This window comes from Lethenteron reissneri, chromosome 72 (assembly GCF_015708825.2).
Source record: "Lethenteron reissneri isolate LAM-NWPU_2019-01 chromosome 72, ASM1570882v1, whole genome shotgun sequence".
In the NCBI taxonomy this organism is placed as follows: domain Eukaryota; kingdom Metazoa; phylum Chordata; class Hyperoartia; order Petromyzontiformes; family Petromyzontidae; genus Lethenteron; species Lethenteron reissneri.
The window spans coordinates 5452301-5477055 of NC_083850.1; the positions used below are offsets into that span (position 1 = coordinate 5452301).

At 49.4% G+C, this 24755-nt stretch overlaps 2 protein-coding genes and 1 pseudogene across 3 annotated transcripts in view; 1 reads left to right on the forward strand and 2 right to left on the reverse strand.

Annotated features, from left to right (window-relative positions):
- The window catches only part of LOC133361284 (zinc finger protein 239-like), an 807570-nt gene that overhangs the window by 243900 nt on the left and 538915 nt on the right, over nucleotides 1-24755 (reverse strand). The window lies entirely within an intron of this gene.
- LOC133361342 (oocyte zinc finger protein XlCOF6-like) overlaps nucleotides 1-24755 on the forward strand; it is a 276931-nt pseudogene that overhangs the window by 137546 nt on the left and 114630 nt on the right.
- Nucleotides 1-24755, reverse strand: part of LOC133361288 (interferon-induced protein 44-like) — a 70755-nt gene that overhangs the window by 10276 nt on the left and 35724 nt on the right. For both annotated transcript variants that reach the window (XM_061580223.1, XM_061580224.1), the window contains exon 6: nucleotides 23254-23351. In XM_061580223.1, coding sequence (XP_061436207.1) covers nucleotides 23254-23351 — 98 coding nt within the window. The remainder of the gene's footprint in view (nucleotides 1-23253; nucleotides 23352-24755) is intronic.

Genomic DNA, 24755 nt, shown 5'->3' on the forward strand with positions numbered 1-24755 from the left:
GATGGTGCGATGCAGACGCTCGACCATCCCGTCAGTTTGCGGGTGATAGGGGGAAGTACGAATCTTTTTTGTTCCTAGGAGCTCACAAACCTGTTGGAGGAGTTTTCCGGAAAAATTTCTACCCTGGTCGGTCAGCAGCCGCTCCGGGGCACCTTTGTCCATGACATAGCCTTGGACAAAGGCGTCGACGATGGCTGCTGCCGACTGATTAGCCAGGGGCCAGGCCATAGGCCAGCGCGTAAAGTACTCGACCCCGGTTAACAAATATCTATTACCCCTAGGGGTGGCGGGGAATGGGCCCAGAATATCCAGCGCGACAAGTTCGTTTACTCTGGAGACCCTGATAGACTGCAAGGGCGGGTTTGATTCTCGTGCTGGTGGTTTTCGCTGTGCACACCGCGGGCATGAAGCCAACAGATCTGAGATATCCCTTGTCATGCCTTGCCAAAAGAAATCACGCTGGAGCAAGGCGATGGTCTTTTGGGTACCCAGGTGGAGGAGGCGCTCATGAGCAGCCCACACCACCCTACCCCGTAAGCCCGAAGGGACCACCAGCCGGTGTCGGTGGGATTTTCCGTCCCAGTGCATCAGCAACCCCGCGTGCATTTCCCATGCGTCGGCATCACCCGATCCCCGCCCCGCCTCCCCGGCGCGACGACGCAACGCGAGGAGGGAGGTATCCTCCATCTGGAGGCGCCCCCATTCCTGAATGTGCAAACCCAGCAGGGAATCTTTCCCTTGTTGTTCAATAGAATTTGGAACAACTGTCCCGCCGTCGGCGGCGGCCGCAAGGACCGGAACCGACACGTCCCCTGCTGGCTTGCAACGTCCCGACCCCAGGAGGCATGCACATTCCGAGGTGGTTGGCATGCACGACAGAGCGTCCGCGTTGGTGTGGCGAACGCCCTTACGGTATGTGGTGTCGAAATCAAAATCCTGGAGGATCTCCAACCATCGGGACAATTGTCCCGATGGCTGTTGAACTCGCAGGGCGTACTGCAGTGCCGCATGATCTGTGCGGACGGTGAAACGCCGACCGTACAGATATGGGCGATACTGTTGGATGAAATAGACAATTGCCAACAGTTCTCTGCGGGTGACACAATATCTTTGCTCTGCTTGAGACAACACCCGACTGCCGTACGCAACCACCCGTTCGACGCCGTCAACCACCTGGGAAAGCACGCCCCCAATACCCGTGTTGCTCGCATCGGTGTCGAGCAGAAACGGTTTTGAAAAATCGGGGTAGATCAAGGGAGGAGCTTTTACCAGGGCGTCCCAAAGGGAGCAAAAAGCAGCCTCCTCCTCTTGACCCCAGTGGAACCGAACCCCTTTTGATGTTAATGCGTGTAGGGGTTTGGCAATTGTTGCAAAGTCGGCGACGAACCGTCTGTAATATGACGCGAAGCCGACGAAACTCCTGACCTCTCCCACCGAGGTGGGAGTCGGCCAGGAGCTGACACACTGCGTTTTGGCGGGATCGGTAGCAATACCCGAGCGCCCTACGATGTGGCCCAAATAACGCACGGAATCGCGTAACAAATGACACTTTTGGGGCTTGAACTTCAAATTAGCAGCCCGCATCTTTAGGAAAACCGCCCGCAACCTCTGGAGATGTTCGTCAAAAGTTTTAGCGAAGACAATAACATCATCCAAATAAATCAGGCACGACTCCCATTGCAATCCAGCCAAAACCAATTCCATCAAACGTTGGAAGGTTGCCGGCGCTGAGTGTAAGCCCATCGGCAACCGGTTGAATTGGAACAGGCCGTGCGGTGTACGGAAAGCAGTTTTAGGTTTCGATTCATCATCCAGAGGAAGCTGCCAGAATCCCGAAAGTAAATCCAGCGTGGAGAAGAATCGCGCTCCCGCCAAGGCGTCCAGCGATTCGTCCATCCGTGGGAGCGGGTATGCGTCGGCAACCGAAATTTTGTTAAGGCGCCGAAAATCAACGCAAAACCGCAACGAGCCATCCTGCTTTTTAACCAGGATGATCGGCGCTCCCCAAGGGCTGGTAGAGGGAGAAATAATGTCGGCGGCTAACATGTCATCAACAGCCAATTTGACATGGTCCTTTTCGGCGGGACTCAACCGAAACGGATTTTGGCGAATTGGAGCGCTGTTACCCGTGTCAATATGGTGACGCAGCAGATGAGTACAACCCAAATCGTATTTATTCCGACTAAAAACGTCGGAAAATTCCTGCAGTAGCGATCTAAGCTGTTGGCGCTCTGAATTTGACAGGTCCGTCGATCCCGCACAAAGCGCGTCGAGCCACCCGTCATCGCTGTCCGAATGTGGGTGCAGTCGGGCGGCGGTGCCGACATGATTCGCAACCGGTTCCTCGCAGGGCATCGGCGTCGCGTGCGCAAGCACCGTCCCTCGAGGAACTACAACAGTTTGCGATCCCACATTGAGGACCGCGATGAAAGGGTCCCCATCTCCCCTCACGACGGTCAGGGCCGGAATCAAATGCGGTCCACTAACCCCGGCCCTAGACGGTCCCAACAGGATTCCCTGGGCCCCGATGCCCTCCGCGAAGGGCCGACGAAGTCTTAGAGGCACTAACATCTGAGCTCCCGGCGGCACACGAACCGTTTCAACGACGGACGCTGGTATAGTTACGAACGCCGTCCGAATCACAGAAGGAGAAGGTAGGAACGCCATGCGCCGTCCCGACGGGAGCTCAATGCATCCCTGGTCTATTAAAATACGGATCGGCATTTTACCCAAGAAGTCCGTCCCCAGCAGGCACGGAACCGCCAGCGAGGAGGAAACAAAAATCGGGCCTGATAATTTGATATCCCCGATACAAATTTGCGCTCGAATCTGTCCAATGATGCCAAGGGAGCCCCCGTTCGCCGCATAGAATGGGACGTTGACTGGCAGTAAGGGACGGCTTTGGACAGGTAAAATGTTGTAAATCAGTTCGGAAATAATGGTCGCCGATGCCCCCGTGTCGACCAGGATGCGTACCTCAACCCCGTCAATATGTCCCACGACGGCCGACGACCCTGACGATGCGGCCACAACGCGATGGGCCAACGCGGACCACTGCCCGGGCTCGATTCGAGTCCCCACAGTGGTGCGCGCCGACCCGTCGCGATGCAACGTCGTCCCCCCATTCGTTGTGATGTGAGAGTGTGCGACAGGTGTGTGTTTTGGCCAAACATGTGTGGTGTCGCGACTCGCCGGATCATGTTGATGGAGCTTGGGAGGAGGAGGAGGCCCGGCGTCCTGGCGAGGCGTCGTCCCGCGCTGTCGGGGAGAGCGGCACCCCGAGGCGACATGGCCTCGGACGCCGCAGTTGAAGCAACGCGGGAGCGCCGGCGGCGATGACGGACGGTCGAAGCGGCTCGACCCATCCCGGCCCGGCCGTGCTCCCGTCCCCTGCTGCCGACGATGGTTGACGGCGAAAACCTCCTCCGCCGGGAGGGTGGCTGCCGCCACCGCACGCCCGGCCGCTGCCCTGCTGGCCTTCCGCCGCTGTGACAGCAGGTTGGCGTGGAGGAGTCGCGCCGCTTGTAGGGAAGTCATCTCCGTATCCTCCTGTGCCACGACGGCGATGTCCAGGTCGTCTGCCAGCAGGAGGATTTTTTCAGTCACCATGGCGTCGACCCCGTCCTCGTCCATGCGAGGAAAGGCTGTCTTGGCCAACGCCAGGAGACTTGTTCTGTATGCCAGCGGCGACTCCTTCGCGCCCCGCTGGCGGTCGTAGAACTGCTGCCTGCATTCCGCGGAAGGTCCGTAGACCCCGGCCAGCAGCTGCAGCGCCATCGGTAGCGTAGAGCGCTTCTCCTTTGGCGCCGATGTGAGGGCGGCGAGCGCGTCGCCGTCGAGGAGCGCCGGCAGCGCGCAGAGAGCTTCAGCATCTGTCCATTTGGCCATTTCTTGGTGGGCGAGGAAGCGTCGCTGGAAGCCGCCCCAGTCGCCTTCTGCGCCCACAAATTCTTTAAGCGGAGGCAGTCTTTGGTGCAGCGCAGCGGTTGCCGTGGAGTCCCGCGGGCTGCTGTCTCCCCGACTCGGCTGTGTCTCGGCGCGAACGGCAGATGGTATCGCCTGTCGCAGCCGTGATGACGCGCCCTCCTCCGTCGTTGACGCGGCAGCCCCAGCGCGGCCGATGTCGGACCCGAGGTTCAGGCTGGCCACGCCCCTAGCGGTCGCCGCGTCGATGGCGGGAAATTCAAAGTTTGAATCTTCGGAAATGGCGGGAAGGCGCTCCGGACGCCGGCTCCCCTCGCCCCGCGGTGGACCACCAGCCCCCAGCCGCGTGATGTTTTCCAGCGTGGCGGCAGCGGCGTAGAGCAGTTCAGCCAGCCTCTCGTGAGCCAGCCTCAGCTCGTCTGTCCGCGGCCCGTCTTCATGCCGACGCTCCGGTAAGAACGCGTCCGGCCCCGGCTGCACGATGTCTTGTTGAGCCATCTCGGGCTCGACAATTTCGGCGGCGTCTTCCATTTGTTGTACTTTGGCCCGAGCTGATTGGCGCGTGTCCATGTTCGTAGTTCTTCTGACACCAGATGAAGTACTCTTGAAGACGCTTGGACACCGTTGTAAGGCACACGTGTTTATTTACACAATGGTCGTACAGCACTAGAGGGGTGTATCGGCCCCCTCACCCGTATAACTGGGGATACACCTATAGCTATCCTTCCTACCCCGAGTCCTCCACTAACGGGCTAGGGGAGGCTGTCTGGCCCGACACTGGTCAGTCGGGCTACGGTACCCGGAGTCCCAGAGTACTAACTCTGGTTCACGGGACCACGCCACTGGCTCCAGCCTGCGCTGCCCTGATAAGGGCGGCGTCCCAGGGGGAGTCCAGGGCCTATCTGGTCGGTCTTCCGTCTTCCCCTAATTACTCTAAGACTGAACCCCGAGCTCTCTGGCTCATCCCTTTTTATACCCCCCTAGAGGATCACAACCCCCCTCACGCCGTCCGGTGCGGACGTCGTTGCGGGCACCACCCCGTGTACTGGCGGAGTCCCCGCCCACTGTGTTTGTTATCCGTTAGCTCCTATGCAACCAGCCCTACACAAACAGCCCCTCTGTAACAGCCCTACACACGCATACACACACATGCGCGCACAAAATCAAACGTATTTTTTTAACACTGAGCTTAACTATGTTTAATTGTAAGTAGTATGCTTGCTTTAATTGATTGAACAATCTGTTTAGTAGATACATTGTTCTTTTTTCTTTAGGGGTGGTTTTCCTATAAATCCTCTTGGGTTTCCAACCTCACCTGGACACATTTTAACTTGGTATTCTTTATTTGCACTTTTTTGCCTTTCTCTTTTTTTCTTTTTGTGAGAATAAAATAACAAATCTCGTACCAGGTAACTACTGCCCTGAGAATGTGAGTTGATGAATCTTAAACAACTACGCTGGTTTGGACTTCTGCGTGCGTGTCTGGACGATTTCCAAAAGTGTAATGCAAATACGGGCCCATGATTGGACAAAACCCACACAGCTCACTTTGATTCGATAAAAATAAATAAAACAGCCGGAAGAGAGCGAAAGCTCACTTTGATTCGATAAAAATAAATAAATAAACCCGCCGCAAGAGAGCGAAAGCATAGGTCTGGCAAGGTCTGTGCCGCAGTGGTGCAGTGCACTGTGGGCGCAGACCCTGCGCTGTGTGAGTGTGGTGTGTATGCAAGTGTGCGAATGGTAGTTACGGTATTATTACGTATATTTATGTAAACAAGTAAACCCGTAAAAACAAAGTTTTTCACTATAAATCCTTTATATGCGTGGCGGCTAGAGTCCTCTCGTCCTCTGGCTTGAGATGGCTGCCACCTATGGGTCAGATGATTGTCTGCCACCATTAAGCAATTGGTAATTAAATATTTAATTTGTTTTCCCTAAACAGGGTAAAATTTTGGAATTTTTTTTCACGAAAATTAATTGTCACACACAACGAGTCTGTGTGGAAAATGTCAGCTCGATTGGATCACGGGAAGTGGGGTAAAAAACGAGCGAAAGAATTGCACGGTCCTAAGCAAGCAAGCGAACTTAATATAAAGGATTTCAAAATATATTCGCCTGTGGAAGACGCGGGGATCGATCCCGCGACCTTTGGCATGGGAAGCGAGGGCGCTACCAACTGCGCTACTCCGCCACGGCCTGTGGAGGGGTTACGCTCTGGGCTCTTACACTGTGACGTTCAGCCAAAGCCATGAATGAGTTCTATTTGAATATATGTAAAATAATTTTTTTTTGCCTAAAAAGTGTAAAATTTTGGGATTTTTTTTTACGAACATTAATTGTCTCGCACAACGAGTCTGTGTGGAAAATGTCAGCTCGATTGGATCACGGGAAGTTGGTTAAAAAACGACCAAAAGATTTGCACGGTCGTAAGCAAGCAAGCAAGCACGCAAGCAAGCAAGCACGCAAGCAAGCAAGCACGCAAGCAAGCAAGCAAGCGAACTTAATATAAAGGGTTTAACAAGTAAACCCGTAAAAACAAAGTTTTTCACTAAAAATCCATTATATGCATGGTGGCTAGAGTCCTCTCGTCCTCTGGCTTGAGATGGCTGCCACCTATGGGTTAGATGATTGTCTGCCACCATTAAGCAATTGGTAATTAAATATTTAATTTGTTTTCCCTAAACAGTGTAAAATTTTGGCTTTTTTTTTTTACAAAAATTAATTGTCACACACAACGAGTCTGTGTGGAAAATGTCAGCTCGATTGGATCACGGGAAGTGTGTTAAAAAACGAGCGAAAGATTTGCACGGTCCTAAGCAAGCAAGCGAACTTAATATAAAGGATTTAAAAATATATTCGCCTGTGGAGGACGCGGGGATCGATCCCGTGACCTTTGGCATGGGAAGCGAGGGCGCTACCAACTGCGCTACTCCGCCACGGCCTGTGGAGGGGTTACGCTCTGGGCTCTTACACTCTGACGTTCAGCCAAAGCCATGAATGAGTTCTATTTGAATATATGTAAAATAATTTTTTTTGGCCTAAAAAGTGTAAAATTTTGGGAATTTTATTTCACGAACAATAATTGTCTGGCACAACGAGTCTGTGTGGAAAATGTCAGCTCGATTGGATCACGGGAAGTGGGTTAAAAAACGACCGAAAGATTTGCACGGTCCTAAGCAAGCAAGCGAGCACGCAAGCAAGCGAGCACGCAAGCAAGCGAGCAAGCAAGCAAGCGAGCACGCAAGCAAGCAAGCACGCACGCAAGCAAGCACGCACGCAAGCAAGCACGCACGCAAGCAAGCAAACTTAATATAAAGCATTTAATAAGTATAACCCGTAAAAACAAAGTTTTTCACTATAAATCCTTTATATGCGTGGCAGCGAACTTAATATAAAGGATTTAAAAATATATTCGCCTGTGGAGGACGCGGGGATCGATCCCGCGACCTTTGGCATGGGAAGCGAGGGCGCTACCAACTGCGCTACTCCACCACGGCCTGTGGAGGGGTTACGCTCTGGGCTCTTATACTGTGACGTTCAGCCAAAGCGATGAACGAGTTCTATTTGAATATATGTAAAATAAAATTTTTTTGCCTAAAAAGTGTAAAATTTTGGGAATTTTTTTTCACGAACATTAATTGTCTGGCACAACGAGTTTGTGTGGAAAATGTCAGCTCGATTGGATCACGGGAAGTGGGTTAAAAAACGACCGAAAGATTTGCACGGTCGTAAGCAAGCAAGCAAGCACGCAAGCAAGCAAGCACGCAAGCAAGCACGCAAGCAAGCAAGCATGCGAACCTAATATAAAGGATTTAAAAATGGGTGCTGCGTGCTGCGATTATTGCAGTCCCCAAACAACTTTACCTTACGAGTAGGCAGGGGTCGCTATACAGTGAGTCTTAGCGGACTGAGCTGGCAGCTTCACCTGCCGGGACCACGGCCAGTTGCGTAGCGCCCCCTACAGTTTCGCCAATGGGTCAATACCCCCATGGGGCAACCGAGCTGACTGTTTGATGGGTACAATGGGTACTATCCGGCTTATTATTATTATGTATTGACGTTGATCACGTCTCCATGGACGGCTTGCTGTCTACTTCGGTTGTGTAATTGAGATGTTGTGCATGCTGCTGCTGGTAAGGGCATGTGTTGCATAATATGCAGCATGTGTCCGCGTATCATCTTTGGCACGGATGCAGTTGGCGTTACTGTACATTTATGATGTTTTGGAGTGCCAATCCCATGCACTTTGAAATGTAATAAACTGTCTAAAAAGGTTGCAGCCCGGCCCCCGCTGCTGTCACTCTCTGGCCGTTGCACAAGCCATATCGGAATTTGCGACATGCTAAAACAACGAGTACAGTGTGACACCACCCGGGTAACTCCCGGGATCAAAATGGGCATTGGGAAGTGATCGCTTTATTGAAATGATCATGGTACTACCACAGGGTATTGTGAACGGTTCAGGAGGAGGAGAGGTCTGGATTTGTAAGTCTCACAGTACCGGTAAGAAGCGCCGGGTGGGGAATGCCCTCCACTGGGGTACAAATTCTGTCATTATTAGTATACGATCATGCAATGTTTCTATCTGCAAGCTGTCATAACTGAAACGATCCCCGTTATTGTTCGATTGAGAAATGGAGTGACCCACACCTCTGATACCATATGTGAGGAACCCAAAAATCTGATGCATGCGTAAAACACCCACAATGGGAATACGTAAACGTAAACGTAAAAACACCAACAAAATAAATTTTTATAAGAAAAAAATAGGTGGCCCCATATCGGATTTGTCTGTGTGTGTACATACAGACAGAGGATGCAGGGGCCAACCTGTGTGCGATCGGAACGGTGCAATTGCTGACCAATGTCACTGTGAATGGCGCACACGCTGACGCACACCGGAGCTGTGTCTTTGCGATGCAAGGGCATGGTGGATGGTGGAGCGCATATGGATGGTGCGTTACGAATAAAATATAACAAAACAAACCGCTGGATCTGTAAGTGTGCCAGTGTGCGCTTATGGTGGATAGTGGTGCATGCGGAAGTGAGGGTCATCTTTGGGTAAAACAAACACTCTGAACGCGCAAGAACATAGCTGGCGGTCGCGTAGGGACTTGGTAGCGAGCAGGGTAGAGGCACTGCGTGTATTATATCTGTCGTGACAACGTTTGTGCGTCAGTCGGGGGGACTTTATCTGCCAGTACCCGTGCGCAACAGTACAGTGAGATATATTGTACAGTGCTTCAGATGTCACGGACTGAGAGGCAACGCGGTTTACATAGGCTTTCTGTCTAACGCGTCACGTTTGTGTACGCAGACTTCCAGATATCTGACGACAGGCACCACGATGACTACAAGCCGTGGTTGTGGAACGCGGAAAAGGTGCTTAAGCTGCTCAACTATTTCATAGTCACCGTCACCAATTCTAACTACTCATCCATATAGCAAGCGAAAGAGAGAGAGACACGAGAGGAGCTCGAGGACGCTTTGCACGAAAACGAAATCCTAAATGCAACTCCTGCCGCGGCCGAGCTGAAGGAGGTCAAAGATCGTCGCCGCAATCGCCGCTGAGTGAAGCGATTTCGGTTGAATAAGGCCATGCGAGAGCCTGACTTCGGGAATGTTATCGATGAAGGGCGCATAGAAACCAACGCTGGCAACGACGCAATGGATCAACCAAGTGATATGCAGGATGTCCTCATGGACGTACACGATCATGTCGTTTCTCCTGGCGACTTCCACGTGGATCTTGAGGAAGGTAAGCAAGAAGAAGACGACCCTGACTTTGTCATTGCTCGAGCCGCAGCGCGGGAGGATCCACAACTCACACTGGGCCTTCAGGAGTTGCGTCGCCTAAAGCGCAACGAGAAGGATCGCTTGCGATGTGCTGAGCGATCTCCGTTTCAACAAGATGCTGAGCGAGCACATCGCGCTGCGCTGGAGGCCCAGCGTCGTTCGAGAATGACTGACGAGCGACTACTGGATGAACGATATCGTCGCAGTGACTCGGAAGCTGAGCGGCGCGGAAGGTTGACGGAAGAGCAGCAAGACAAAGAACGACGTCGCCACAGTGTGCTGGAAGCGGAGCGCCGCGGGCTGTTGACTGAGGAGGAGCAAGAGGAGGAACGACATCGCCACAGCGTGTTGGAAACTGAGCGCTGCGGGAGGTTGACGGAAGAACAGCAGGAGGAAGTGCGTCGACGCCATGCTGAGCTAGAAGCTGAACGTCTCGCCAGGATGACGGAAGAACAACAAGAGGAGATGCGACAGCGCCAATCCCAACGGCAAATGGAGAAGACAGAAGACGAAGTCGAGGAGACGCTGGAACAGCGACGCGTTCAACGGCGAACCAAGCGCTACAAGGCCGCCCTCGCCAACCAAGACGAGTTTGAAGTCTCGAGAGTTTCGGGGAAGAATGTCATCGCAGGAAGACACAAACTACCAGAGCCAACTTCGGTTTGCTCGAAGTGTCGCGCATGGAAGTGGCCGGGCGAGTCTTCGATCACATGCTGCATTGGCGGCAAGGTCGCTCTTCCGCCACTCCAGCCTGCAACGGCCATTCTACGCAAGTGGTACCAAGATGAAGAGTTTCGGAAGCAAATACGCATGTACAATCAAGTGTTTGCATTTACGTCGCTTGGTGCGTCTTTCAGCAATCGCTGCTTCGACCCAGTAGCGGAAGATCAAAGTGTCCAATGGCAGAGAGGCGTGTATACATACCGTATCCAAGGAGCGATGGGTCATTTCTTGGGATCTTTATTACCATATAAGGATCAGGCCGGTCAGACAACGAAGCCCAAGTTTGCGCAGATTTACGTGTACGATCCAGATATGGAAGCACGAGTGGCTCGCCGACAGGGGATATTTAGCGGCCTGAACAGAGTTGCGCTGTTGGACTTGGAGCACATGATGGAGACGTGCAACCCGTTTGCGCGCGAGTTCCTTACGATGGGTCAGCGGATGAGAAGCATGATCGAAGCCGGCGACAACCCCGTCAACGTCGTGTTTCGCCTGCGTGCCAACAACTATGCGGGACCTCGCACGCACAATCTCCCCACGGCCACGGAGGTTGCTGCTGTGTTGGTTGATGACGGCCACGTGGCGAACAACCGAGACTTTCTTCTCTTCCCACAGCCCATGGGGCGCGCCTGTGGTTTTGGTTAAGAAAAAGGATGGCACATTGCGATTTTGTGTTGATTTTCGCAAATTGAATAAGATATCGGTGGCAGATGCGTATCCCCTGCCGCGTATGGACGACTCCCTCGATGCATTATCGGGGGCGAAGTTCTTTTCTACACTGGACCTCTCTTCGGGATTTTGGCAGCTTCCCCTTGACGAGCCCTCACGGGAGAAAACCGCATTCCGTACGCCGCAGGGGTTGTTTCAATTCAACTGCCTTCCGATGGGGCTGAATGCGGCCCCTGCCACATTTCAAAGGCTGATGGAGCTCGTGTTGACGGGGTTGCAGTGGGAGACATGTCTCATATATTTGGACGATATTATTGTCTTCAGCCGCACATTTGATGAACATTTAAGGCGGCTGGAGACGGTGTTCACGAGGATGCGCTCCGCGAATTTGAAATTCAAACCAAAGAAATGTCACCTACTGCAACGGTCCGTCCGTTATTTGGGGCACATCGTGAGTGCTGAGGGGGTGTCCACGGACCCGGAAAAAACGGCGTGCGTCCGGGATTGGCCAACTCCAGCCACCGTGGGGGATGTACGTCGGTTTTTGAGATTTGCCTCGTATTATCGAAGATTTGTGCCGAATTTTGCGACGATCGCGAGGCCCTTGCACCTCCTTACGGGTAAGGGACGTAAGTTTGCGTGGGGACCGCCGGAAGAGGCGGCCTTTCAGAGTCTGCGCGATTTGTTGGCTACGGCCCCAACATTGGATTATCCCGATTTCGATCGCCCATTCATTCTTGATACGGACGCGAGTGACACAGGTATTGGCGCGGTATTATCCCAGTCTAAAGGGGGCGTTGAGCGCGTCGTGGCGTATGGTAGCCGGGTCTTGTCTCCCGCGGAAACCCGCTACTGTGTCACTCGCAGGGAACTCCTAGCCGTTGTTTTTTTCCTACGTCAGTTTCGACCGAACCTTTGTCGTGCGTACGGATCATGCGGCCTTGCAATATGCGCTTAAAATGGATCAGCCATCCGGCCAGTTGGCACGTTGGTTGGACACGCTCCAGGAATTTTCCTTCCAAATTCACCATCGGAAGGGGGTGCGCCATGCGAACGCAGACGCACTTTCCAGATTGCCGCAGCGCTCCCCTTGCAAATGTGCGTCGGGGACGCATAGATGTACGCCCAGTCTATCCCCCCCTCAGCCGCTGGCATTAGCTGTCGAGAAGTCGGATGCTCCTATGGAACCGGGGCCGACTGACGGGGTTTTGAATCTGCCGCGGTCTGTTTGGATTCGGGAGCAGATGATGGATGAGTCGTTATTGTCCTTGCGGAAGCGATCTAAAGTGGAGAATGGGAGTCCGGGTACGGATGGGGTACCGAAAACCACGCTCCGAGATGGTCTGCTCATGTGGAGGGAAGGTCTCCAGGAGCGCTGGCGTCTGGTTGTGCCAGCGTCCCTGCGATACGAGTTGATTAGAACTCTCCATTGTGACACGCTATTACATCTGGGTGTGCAGAAGACCTTATTGACGTTACAACGTCATTACTTTTGGCACGGCATGGCGACAGATGTCGTGGGGCACGTCCGCGCATGCCCTGATTGTGCCCGACGTAAGCCACCTAAACATCCTTATGTGCCGCCTATACAGTCAATTCAGGTGTCTCGGGTTAATGAATTGGTGGCACTGGACATTTTGGGACCTTTCCCACCATCGGCGAGGGGTAATAAATATTTGCTGGTTGGGGTTGAGTACCTCTCCCGTTGGCCGATGGCCTGGCCATTGCCCGACCAATCGGCCGTGACCATTACCGACGCCTTTTTGTTCGGGTACGTTATGGACAAGGGTGCGCCTGAGAGACTCCTCACGGACCAGGGCCGAAATTTCTCTTCTAATTTATTGGCGGAAGTGTGCGCGGGCCTTGGGACTAAGAAAGTACGGACATCCCCATACCATCCGCAAACGGATGGTATGGTTGAGCGGCTAAACCGGACATTGTCTGCCATGCTGTGCCATACGGTGAGTGAACAACAATCGGATTGGGACCTGCACATCCCGGGGGTGCTTTCGGCGTACCGGATGACTCCTCATGCGGCTACAGGTTATTCGCCGTTTTACCTTATGTATGGTCGGGAAAACGTGCCGCCGATGGATGTGCAGTTGGGAACCGGTGTGAGGGGACCTCGTAAACCACTCCCAGATTACATTCGGGACACTGTTCGCCGGGTCTCGGAGGCGCGGGAGAGTGCCCGCGCGGCTACGGCCAAAGCCCAGGCCCGGAACGAGAGGTATGCTCAACGTTCCAAGGGGGAGTGCCCCTGGAAGGTTGGGGACCTGGCCTGGCTCCATTGCCCGCAGGTGCGGCCGGGTACCTCTCCTAAATTTCACAAACCTTGGCAAGGGCCCGACCGCCTCATTGAGGTTCCCAACCCTCAGTCGGCGCGTGTTCAGGTTGGATCTCGCCGCTGGTTTGTTCACACGTCGCGCTTGAAACCATATGTTGCTCCCCTACATGACACGTCATCTCCTAATGTTGCCTTGCCGGGGTCTGTTGCTGCCGACTCTCCCCTGCCTGCGTCCATTGATCTTGCGAGAGCGCCTGTCGTGCCTGTTCCAGACAGACCGGCCGTGACGCCGCAGGTGACGAAGAGCCCTGCTCGGAGGGTGCCTGCCAGGACTGCGGGAACTCCGGGCTCTGCGGCCCTTCCGACCCCGTTGCAGGCACAGTCGCGGGTCACGTCCGGGGCTAATTCTTCAGGGACACGGGACGTTGGTGGACCTCCAACATCGACAGGAGGATTACGCCCTGTCACTCCTCAAACTTCATCACGTTCCCGCTCTGCGGGTGGGCCGCCGACCGTCCGGGACGGGCCGGCGACCCGCACACGTTCTAAATCCCTTGTGTTTCGTTGATTGTTATGTTGCATTGTTGTTCTTACTGTTATATTTATTGCCTGCTTCTTGTACGTTCGTTGATTGTTATGTTGTGTTGATTGTTCTTACTGTTATTTTGCATGCTTGGTGTCCTTTGGTGTGTCAAGGTCGGTTTCGCCCGCATTACTGTTGGTATTGTTCAGCCGAGGTCGGCTGGGTTTTTCTCTACGGGGGAGGGTGGTGTAATGCGGGCGCGAGCGACCTTCCGGATGTGACGTCACGGAGAGGTGGAGTTATGTGACGTGGGAGTAAGGTTCGGGTCCTTAAGGGATGAAACCGGAAGGAGACGGGAGAGAGTGGGAGACTGAGCAAGGGTAAGGCCACGCAGGGCGAAACCAGGGAAGAGTGGCACAGTCGGCCAGCGGTGACCAACTACGGGAACAGCCAGCGGGGCTGCAGGAGGAGACAGCAGTGGGGCTGCTGGAGAAGGAGAGCGGTGGAGGAGCTGCAGCGAGTACAGCCGGGGAGGCTGTGTATGGGAGACAGCAGCAAGGCTGCTAGGAGCTACGGGAGCGACAGGGAAACAGCCGCGAGGCTGTCCGAGGCTACGGGAGCGACACGAGGAGGAGCTGCAGCAAGTACAGCCAGGGGGGCTGCGTGAGGGTAACAGCAGCGAGGCTGCTAAGAGGCTACGGGAACGACGGAGACCAACAGCGGAGCTGTTAGCGGTGACGAGTGTAATAACAGCGTCGGCACCGTGTGGAAAGTCTCAAAGGAGGACAGCCGTGTGGGAGACAGCAAACGAACCGAATAAAGGACACCAAGCCAGACATCGTGGTCGAGTCTTTTATTACACAGGTAACAAGCTGAGATTAGGAGCACTCCCTTTAAGAGTGTGCTCCTAATCTCAGCTCGTTACCTGTATAAAAGACACCTGGGAGTCAGAAATATTTCTCATTGAGAGGGGGTCAAATACTTATTTCCCTCATTAAAATGCAAATTAACTTATAAAAATTTTGACTTGCGTTTTTCTGGATTGTTGTTGTTATTCTGTCTCTCACTGTTCAAATAAACCTACCATTAAAATGATAGACTGATAATTTCTTTGTCAGTGGGCAAACGTACAAAATCAGCAGGGGATCAAATACTTTTTTCCTTCACTGTATGCACTGTCCTTGAAATTGATTGGTCCACACCCGAGACAGCTTTTCTTAGAGCCCAGTCTCACATGGTGTTGGACCAGATGACGCCTTTTGGCGCTGTAGCCAGGACACAGACCCCACTCACGAGCCCCGAGCCCTGAGTACACTCCCCCTTATATTCCCCCCGGCGTGGTTAGGCCCCGCTTCCGGCCACGCCCTCTCATGGAAGCTTCCAGCAGGTTCCCGGAGTTTCTCGGCAAACCCCACCTTTTACCTTTGCCCCAAATACACCTCCTTCCCTAATTCGTTATTACTTAACCATGCCCGTACCCGTGATTCCTCTTCCAGGCCAGTAGGTGTCACCATGTCATTACACTAGTACAGCACACTGGTATGTTACAAAGTAAATCCACAATATTTCTTTTTCATTCGGTTTGGGCTCAAATTATTAAACGACTTTTGTGCTGGTGATGATATTAATAAATAGTAGATACTCAATTCCGGGCTGCACTGACGTTCACCGCAGGATGGACTGGACCTATATGTGAGTGAGCATGAATTATATGACTCCTCAATGTGAGGAGGATTGCACTGGGCCACCATTGTCCCCTTCTGAATTCCCTTCATATAGAACCAGCTGAAGGAGCTGCAGGTTACCATTGCATCGGGGTTTATGTGATAAGTTCCTGTGGAGGTCCACATAAATTATAACCTCTGAGAAAGGGAGTTATGTCCTGATCTTTCTCGTCCTGAACCTCAGTAAAAATGAAAGCTCTGGAACTTGGACCAGGACAATTTATTGTTCAATTACACCTCCTTCAAAAGTGAGTCCCATTACAGTGCATAAGACGATGTCAAAATCACTTAGGCATTTTTGCTAAGCTACCTAAATAACTATGCACTGCACACAATCCTCAACATTGCTCAAGTGCCATATCTTCATTATCCCCAAGTCCTGAATGCAGGTGAATTGTATGTATGTTGAGAAAGGAATACAAACTAAACACAAAAGCATTTCTAAATACATGAGTTTTCAATGTAGTTTTAAAAGTGCATAGCTCCAGAGGCTTCCTAACATCGGAAAGAAGAGCATTCCAAAGGGGCGCAGAAGTGCATCCGAAAGCACGTTGATCCATTGGCCATCTTTGTTCGATGGTTAGCAAAAAAGCTACTGTGAGGATGACCTGAGTTTGTGCCATGGTTTATGCTCTTGACGAGATCAGCGAGGTATTGTGGTACATTTTTTGGTAAGCACTTTGTGTTTAATGAATGCGACCTTATAACATATTAGTTCTGCAAGCAGAAGCCAATGCATCTCAGCAAGCACCAGATGGATATGGTCAGATCATCCAATTACCCCTCACGACACATGCCAAATCATGTTGTACACACTGCAGCTCGATATTGGGTTTTTTTTGTCAGACATTCCGTAGAGTAGTGATTTACAATAATTGAGCCTTGTCGATACTTCGCTACATGCCACCATGTTGGCTATGTCACGACTCAGTAGTGGCCGAATGTGTCGTAGAGCCTTGATATGAACTCTTCAGGACCTGACTATATTTTCACTTGGTGATCAAACGACATTCTGGTTGAGTATGGTGCTGAGGCTCTTTAGATGAGTAGAAAACTGAAACCTGGAGTCTGCAACTGCCACGCCCAATCCTTCCACAAATGTTTTTTGCTGGAGCCCAATTGCCAATCAGGGAAACTTTCTGGATTAAGCAGCATTTTGTTTCATGCAAACCACATGTGCGCCACTCGCGAGCTATCGTAGAGGTTACCGAGGCTCTCTATATCTAACTTTGACTTCACTGCAATGTACAATTGTGGATCATCAACATATTGATGGAACTTGATGTCATACATTGAGATGACATTGGCGATCAGAGAGACGTACATTGAAAATAAGAAGGGCCCGAGGATGGAACTCTGTGGTACCCCATCTTGGTACGCCTGAGGTGATGGCTGTTCAATACCCAGCTTGACAAACTGTGATGGACCACGTAGATATGACTAAATCCACTCCATTGCCATACCAGATACACCGAACCTTGACCTTAGCCTCCCGATGAGAATCTCATGATTGATTGTGTCAAAGGCGGCTGAGAGATCGAGGCTAACCAACGCTGCAGTGCAACAGTTATCCATGACCTTGTGGAGGTTATCAGTGATCTTTTGTAGAGCATGCCGACTGTAACGAGTTTAATCTGCCAGTCGCAGCGACGTGGAGAAATAAACACTTCAGACAAAGGCTCTCTGTGACCTTTTAAATCATACTCCTGTTTCAGATTGGGCGATGGTTTTTGGGGTCACTATTATGGCTCAAACCAGGTTATTTTCGTGAGCAGTGTTACCTCTCCAATCTTGAACCGGTCTGGGAAACAGCCCTCGCTGAATGAAAGATTTTACAGGTGGACAATCAGCGTGATAAGCATGTCCGAGCAAGATTTGAGAATCGACGCGTGGCTGTAGTCCAGCGGCAATCTTTTCCTTGGCAGCCGTGTTTTCAACATGGGCACCTCTGTCACCAACGTTGATGCCAGGGTCTCGAGTTTTGCATCGGTTCCAGGTTGATTGAACACTGATGGCAGACTGGGAGAATGTGTTGCCCTCAAGTTGGAAACTGCCGTCTTGATTATCACTATTTTATTGGTGAATAAAGTCGCAAGTACTGTGCACAGTCCGGTTTGACCAGTTGAAGGCTGGTTGGAGTGCAGAAGAACCGTTCAAGACACGCCACAGAGTACGTGGTTCGTGAGCCGACTCATGGAAGCACAGGGCATAGCAGGATCTACGAGACTCAACAATGAGTCGTTTGGCAGATCTCGAGGTCGTTTTGTAAGCAAGTCAGACAGTCTCGAAACCAGTTTTCTTCCAATGACTGTCTGGCTTACTCCGGTTCTGCTTTGCAGTGATCGACTATGGTAAGAGTTATCTTGGTGCTTGTTGTTTGAATGAACACGAGTTCATGAAGAACAGCAGCGATGTCATTTTCTAATTTGATCTGCAAATGAATTGAGCGTCCATACAGGATTTAGACAAGCCGATGAATACCGAATTTTCTAACGGACAGTATCGCGGTCCAGTTGTTTCCAGTCTCTGCATGATATCGTTGTGATGGGTGGGCGAATATTTGGTGGTGCCACTTTGCAAGTCACGAGACCGTGATCTGAAATCCCCATGTCTTCAATAACGTTGGTCACAGTTTCAGTACTGGCGAATGTAACGATGCGATTCGGTATATTTCCCGAACAAAATGTTGCACCACTGACATGCTGAATTAAACTGTGAATGACATCAGTACTCAAAATCAATATATCAGCTGGTTGGAAATTCATGTTAAGATTCAGTAGAGACAGAATAAGTGCCTTCAGAAATTTGGAGTAGTTCATGTAGTCCGGTTTCAAATGACCTCGTGTTTTGTGAACAGGGAAGGAGGATGTACGCCATAACAAAAAAAACAGTTGGCAGAATTTCATTCACATTTGGATGTGGACATATTAACAAAATTCAGAATGGAGATGAGTGCCATGCCAATCAAGTCCATAAGGGATTGAATTGGATTGGATGGTGTGAATCAACTTGCAATATGTATATCTGCCTGTCCCAATTCATCCTGCTAGTCAGCAGTTTATGGACATCACCTTCCATGTATACATCTCAATGACCTTTTATTGGATCCTCAACTTAAAAAAAGATATATATTTAAAATCTGCCCCCAGGGAATGAGGATTTCTTGTGGCATCAGTGGCTCTCTGTAAGGCCGATATGTTCACAACAATCCAAGCCCTTAAGTTTTACATCCGGAAAACTAAAATAAATAAGGGTCGCCCTATGACTCAACAATCTTGGGGCATCTGGGCTTCCTGATTTTGAGAAATCTCGTTAATATATTGGTAGCCTTCATTGCAATGTCCACCTTCAAATATATTATTTTGACTCAGTGGGGCATGGCTTCAGAAGTGTCACAGGTAGTTCCATGGGAAAGATTTAACATGCATCAACTGCATTATGATCTAATGTCCAAATGCCCCCCTTTCAGCGAAGAGTATGACACAGGGTGAGACACAAAGCTGAGTATAAACTAGTGATGTATCCCTGAATAAATTATAACAAAAACTTACATTGGCTTCTACAATCTCTCCTTCACTATCAATACCTTTTTGATGGATTGGGGGACCGACCATGTGATGCAAGGGCAGGAGATGGTGGGTGATTCGAGGGCATTAGAAAACAGACTACTTGAACTACAGCAACTTTCTGAATGCACTTCTTCTGTTTCTACTAAATCTTACCATGAATTTCCAACCAGCTGATATATCGATTTTGAGTAGTGATGTCACACGAAAGGATTTTGACAGCATGCTTTACAAGTGTATTGACATAGAATAAGTAATGTAGCACCATAGCGCTGGCTGCTGGCGGGGAAGGGGATCTGTGGCTTACAGCAGCCCTGACGTCAGCAGGCCACGTGGTACACCAGGGGGGATATCTGAGGGAAAGGTTACAGAAGGGGCACGTGGGGAAAGCCCGGGAACCCGCTAGTAGGTTCTAGAGAGGAGGCCTGGCCGGGGCAGAGGGAGGCCACACTGGGAGCATAAAAGGGGTCCATGAGAGAGAGCTCGGGGCTATCATATGGAGTGGGATCCATGTCGTGCTGTTGAAGATCGTCGCCATCATCGCTGTCATCTCGTCGCCATTGTTGTTGTCATCTTCACTCGATATTGCGCTGCTAGACGATAGTTGGCTGTCTCGGTTCAGCGCCATCAGTGTTTGACGGCTTGAGTTATGTATAGACGAGCAACCCATGTAGAGTTGTGTATAAGCGAGCGACTGAAGAGTGTGTTCCAGCCTAGGATGTGTATTGTGCCAAGGGTGCTCATTAAATAAAATAAGTGCCTCCAACTCTTCTCGTCTCCGAGTTAGTCACTACACAAGGACAAGAGGTATGAGCAACTCAAGAGGAAGGTAAAATGGGGGGAGGCGGAATGAATATCTGATGCTGTCTTTTCCCTATCCCATGCCGGTTGCTGCCGGGTCAACTTAAGTTTAAGAATACATAAACGATTTGTTTGACGACTAAGGACATGCAAAAGCGGTTTATCTATGGGGATACAAAATAACAACAGTAAATATGAATGACAAGTTCTACAGTGACATAGAATATAATAAAGTCATTAAACGTTCATGAGGAGGTTTTCTTTGACGCTACATTCCCAGTCATGATTGATACTCCCTGGACTCCGTGCTACTCTTCACACTGGCCTCAAAGCGGCGAACGCTGGCAGGGTTATATGGCTTGCCAAAGATACATAAAGAAGATACACCCCTTCGTCCCATTGTCTCTACTATCAACTCCCCCACCTACAAACTGGCTCGTTTTTTTGTCTGAAATCCAGCGGCCTTTCACTGGAAAAAACACATCTGCGGTATTAAACTCTACTGACCTGGTATCGACAATCAAGGGAATTTCCCTGTCCCCAGACGACCTGCTTGTCAGTTTTGATGTGGTTTCCTTATTCACCAAAATTCCTGGGCCTGACACCATCGCAATCATTTGAAGACTTGGTTCATCAAGGACTGAATACTGAGGTACCCCCCCTGGTGAGACACTGCCTAACCAATACATACTTCACCTGGAATTGAACTTTCTACAAACAAACTGAGGGCACCCCAATGGCCCCCCCCCCCCTATCTTCAGTTGTAGCCAACGTTTTCATGGATAAATTTGAGACTGACGCCATCCAGACTGCCACTCTATGCCCGACCTTATGGAAGAGGTACGTAGATGACACTTTTGTCATCTGGCCACATGGCCGGCCTGCTCTAGACCAATTCCTCGACCACATCAATTCCATACACCCAGCCATCAGATTCACCATGGAAGTCGAAAAAAATGGCAAGCTACCCCTTTTGGACGTCCTAATTTAAAGGAGACCTAATGGTTCAATGAGCTACTCTGTCTACAGGAAAGCCACCCATACGGATGCTTACCTAAAACCGGATTCCCACCACTATACATCCCAGAAGAATTCCCTCATCAAGACTCTACACCATAGAGCCCAATGCATCTCCGACCAGGAACACATTGCCAGTGAACTCAAACACGTACGAGAAGCTCTTAAGGCTAATGGTTACTCCGACTACACAATCCGCAACGCCATTACTCCAACCATCAAGAAGGATCCTGTTGAGGAGCCTTTCAAAACCATCACCTTACCCTACATTGCTGGGGTCACAAAAAAGATCTCCAAAATCCGGATTAAACACAAGATCCAGGTCCGATTCAACACAGTACATTAAATCCGTGATCTGGTCCCATCTGTAAGAGATGTGGTTCCAGACATACAGTACCCTGGCGTCTACAAACTAAGTTGCCTCTGTGGTAGCAGTTACACTAGAGAAACCAAACGACATGTCTCAGACCGTATCCGTGAACATAAAGCAGACCTGAAACACGGTAGGACAAACACCTCAGCCATGGCAGATCACTGTTAGAATTCAGTGGGCTCACATGACATTGACTTCTCCAAGACAGAGGTTCTCTGCAAGCCATCTGGCTACCATGAGAGATTCGTTCATGAGGCGATCCACATATACAAACACAGATACAATTTCAAACGAGAAGATGGATTCTGGCTCAGCAATCATTGGAAGAACGTAATAAACCATTTCGGATTTTAACTGATTGTGTTCACGTTTACGGTGACTTTCAGACCGCAGTCCACTCACTGGCATTGACTATATATCTTTTATTCTCTGCAGGGAATGGATTTTTTGCTCCGCTGCAAGTCTTTTACCACCACTCTCCCATTGACATATTTCGTTGCTTCCTCTTAGTACCTTTCACGCGACGGTCAATGGTATAGTGTATAGCAGATTGTATAATAATAAATAGTATAAAAGTGTAATGTTTAACATAATGTATAAGGTAATGAATAGTATCGTAATTGTATAGTGAATATACAGCAGTGTGGTATAGAGTAGGGTGGGTAGAATAATACATAGTGTATATCACAATGTATAGTCTAAGGTGGTGTATAGTAATACAGTATATAATTTAATGTTGGGTTTGTCAATGGCAGTATATAGTACGGGGTATACTCGTGTGAAGTAAGAGAAAAAAGTTTAGCTGGAGGCATATTATATTTTTTGCGATATAGAATTGTAATGTGTGACTTACTGTTAGTAGCTCAGCTTATTGGAGAGTATATTTAGTATACTGATGATACTGATGTAGTTTATACTTTAGTTTTTTTACGTGGTGGTTTAGTTACTGCAACTCCATACTATTAACATTCCTTCCCTTTACTAATGCTAACTCTACTCCCTCCCCTTGATGCTGCTAATTCTGCATAATGCACGGGCATAATATGACTTTGAAACCTCCCGCCCACCTCCTACGCATTCCACAAGTAGTGACTAATCCCATATCTGCATTTCCCATAAATATGCTAAATTCCTCTTGATATGCAAATTATTTTGTCAAGGCGCTCTTCCCCTCCAACCCAGCTTAAATTTACGCTGCCAAGCCTGGTGGTATTCATTCAGACGCTGTCTTTCTGACAGACCTGTTCTTCACCTGAGGACGGCTGCTTGCGTTGTGGCCGAAACGTCGTGAGAATTGTTTTATTATGTTTTATTTTATTATTTTATTATTTCCCTTCTACGTGACTTTACCTAAAGAACCAAGAAAACGTGGCCACGTTTTATTTTTACGTGGCAGAGTAAGTGTGTGTGCGTCCAAAGTAAAAATATTGTATATTTCATGTTATTCTTTTTTACTTCATATTTATGATCAGCACCCTTCATTAGAAGACAATTTTGTGTTGCCTTGGTTCAAATTTCACTAAATTTAGAATCACAATTCCAGAATTTATTATTCAAACACCCTTTAATATTTGTGACATATATCAGGTTTATAACCCTTCAAGAATATCATGACAATCTACGTCAGTCATTCAATCAATCAAAGGCTGCATATTTTAGATGAGGAAATGTAAACCAACTTAAATGTAAGCTATTTTTATGTTATCTCATTACAATGCAAGTATGCCCCGCAATCTTTGATCCAATACAATCACAATATCCATAACTATTTTGGAATTGGTTGTAATGCAACGCGAAGCCAACACAGTGAAAAGGAGACGCATGCATATGATTTTTATAATAATTACCCTCGTCTCAATGTTCTTCACTTTGTAGATGTCACTAATTGATGTTCCCTCAGGTAAACACGCATCTACTTTGGTGATTATAACGAACGTGTTGATATCTGCAATAAAAAAATATATCATTGTTAATATAATCCATTTGTACATTGGAGATACTATGCTTCAGGGTATTAAAAGTAACACTTGAAATGTATTTTTCATCATCAGCAGGCGAGGTCAATCCGAAATGGTTTTAATCTTCTCTGGCAATAAAATACGTGGTGAATTAAGATGTTCAAACACCAATTAGAAACCTTTGCAAGAAATCAAGTCTGCATTAACCACACGTACTTGTGGTGAACATGCAAACAAACATGCTCTGATAATTTATGCATTGTCTTTGAAACTGTTTGGTCTACACCAGAGACAGCAGCCTTCTTTAGGGCCTAGTCTCAACAGTGTCAGACCAGAGAACGCCAAAAGGTGAACAGTATAAAGACACGTGCATTCTTTGAGTCTTTCGGTAAAGTCACGTAGATAGGTTCAAAGGAATTAGCTTCCAAAGGCAAACTATTTATAAGGGCTTGAAATGGGCGTAGCCCAAATGTCAGCAGCCAATGTTAATGAAAATTGTGGGCAGCCAACTTGACGGTGGTTGGTTATCCACCACTCGAAGGGCTGCCAGGTGAAAATTTCCATGTTAATGAGAGATTAGCATGTTAATGGCAAATCGCAGAGCAACAACCGGGGGGTAGTCGGCGCACGGAGTGGCTGTGTTGGTGTGAATCCTGTCAAAGCGCAAGTTTGAGATGGGCGTAAAGCACAACTAACTTCGGAAGGTGGTAGGATGGGAACATCACAGCCATTTATGACTTAAACTGGTTAATAACATTCTTCCAATGATTGCTGGGTTTGGACCCATCTTCACGGTGGAAATTGTGTCTGTGTATACAGTGAGGGAAAAACGTATTTGATCCCCTGCTGATTTTGTACGTTGGCCCACTGACAAAGAAATTATCAGTCTATACTTTTAATGGTAGGTTTATTTGAACAGTGAGAGACAGAATAACAACAACAAAATCCAGAAAAACGCATGTCAAAAATGTTATACATTGATTGGCATTTTAATGAGGGAAATAAGTATTTTACCCCTCTGCAAAACATGACTTAGTACTTGGTGGCAAAACCCTTGTTGGCAATCACAGAGGTCAGACGTTTCTTGTAGTTGGCCACCAAATTTGCACACATCTCAGGAGGGATTTTGTCCCACTCCTCTTTGCAGATCTTCTCTAAGTCATTAAGGTTTCGAGGCTGACATTTGGCAACTCGAACCTTCAGCTCCCTCCACAGATGTTCTATGGGATTAAGGTCTGGAGACTGGCTAGGCCACTCCAGGACCTTAATGTGCTTCTTCTTGAGCCACTCCTTTGTTGCCTTGGCCGTGTGTTTTGGGTAATTGCCATGCTGGAATACCCATCCACGACCCATTTCCAATGCCCTGGCTGCGGGAAGGAGGTTCTCACCCA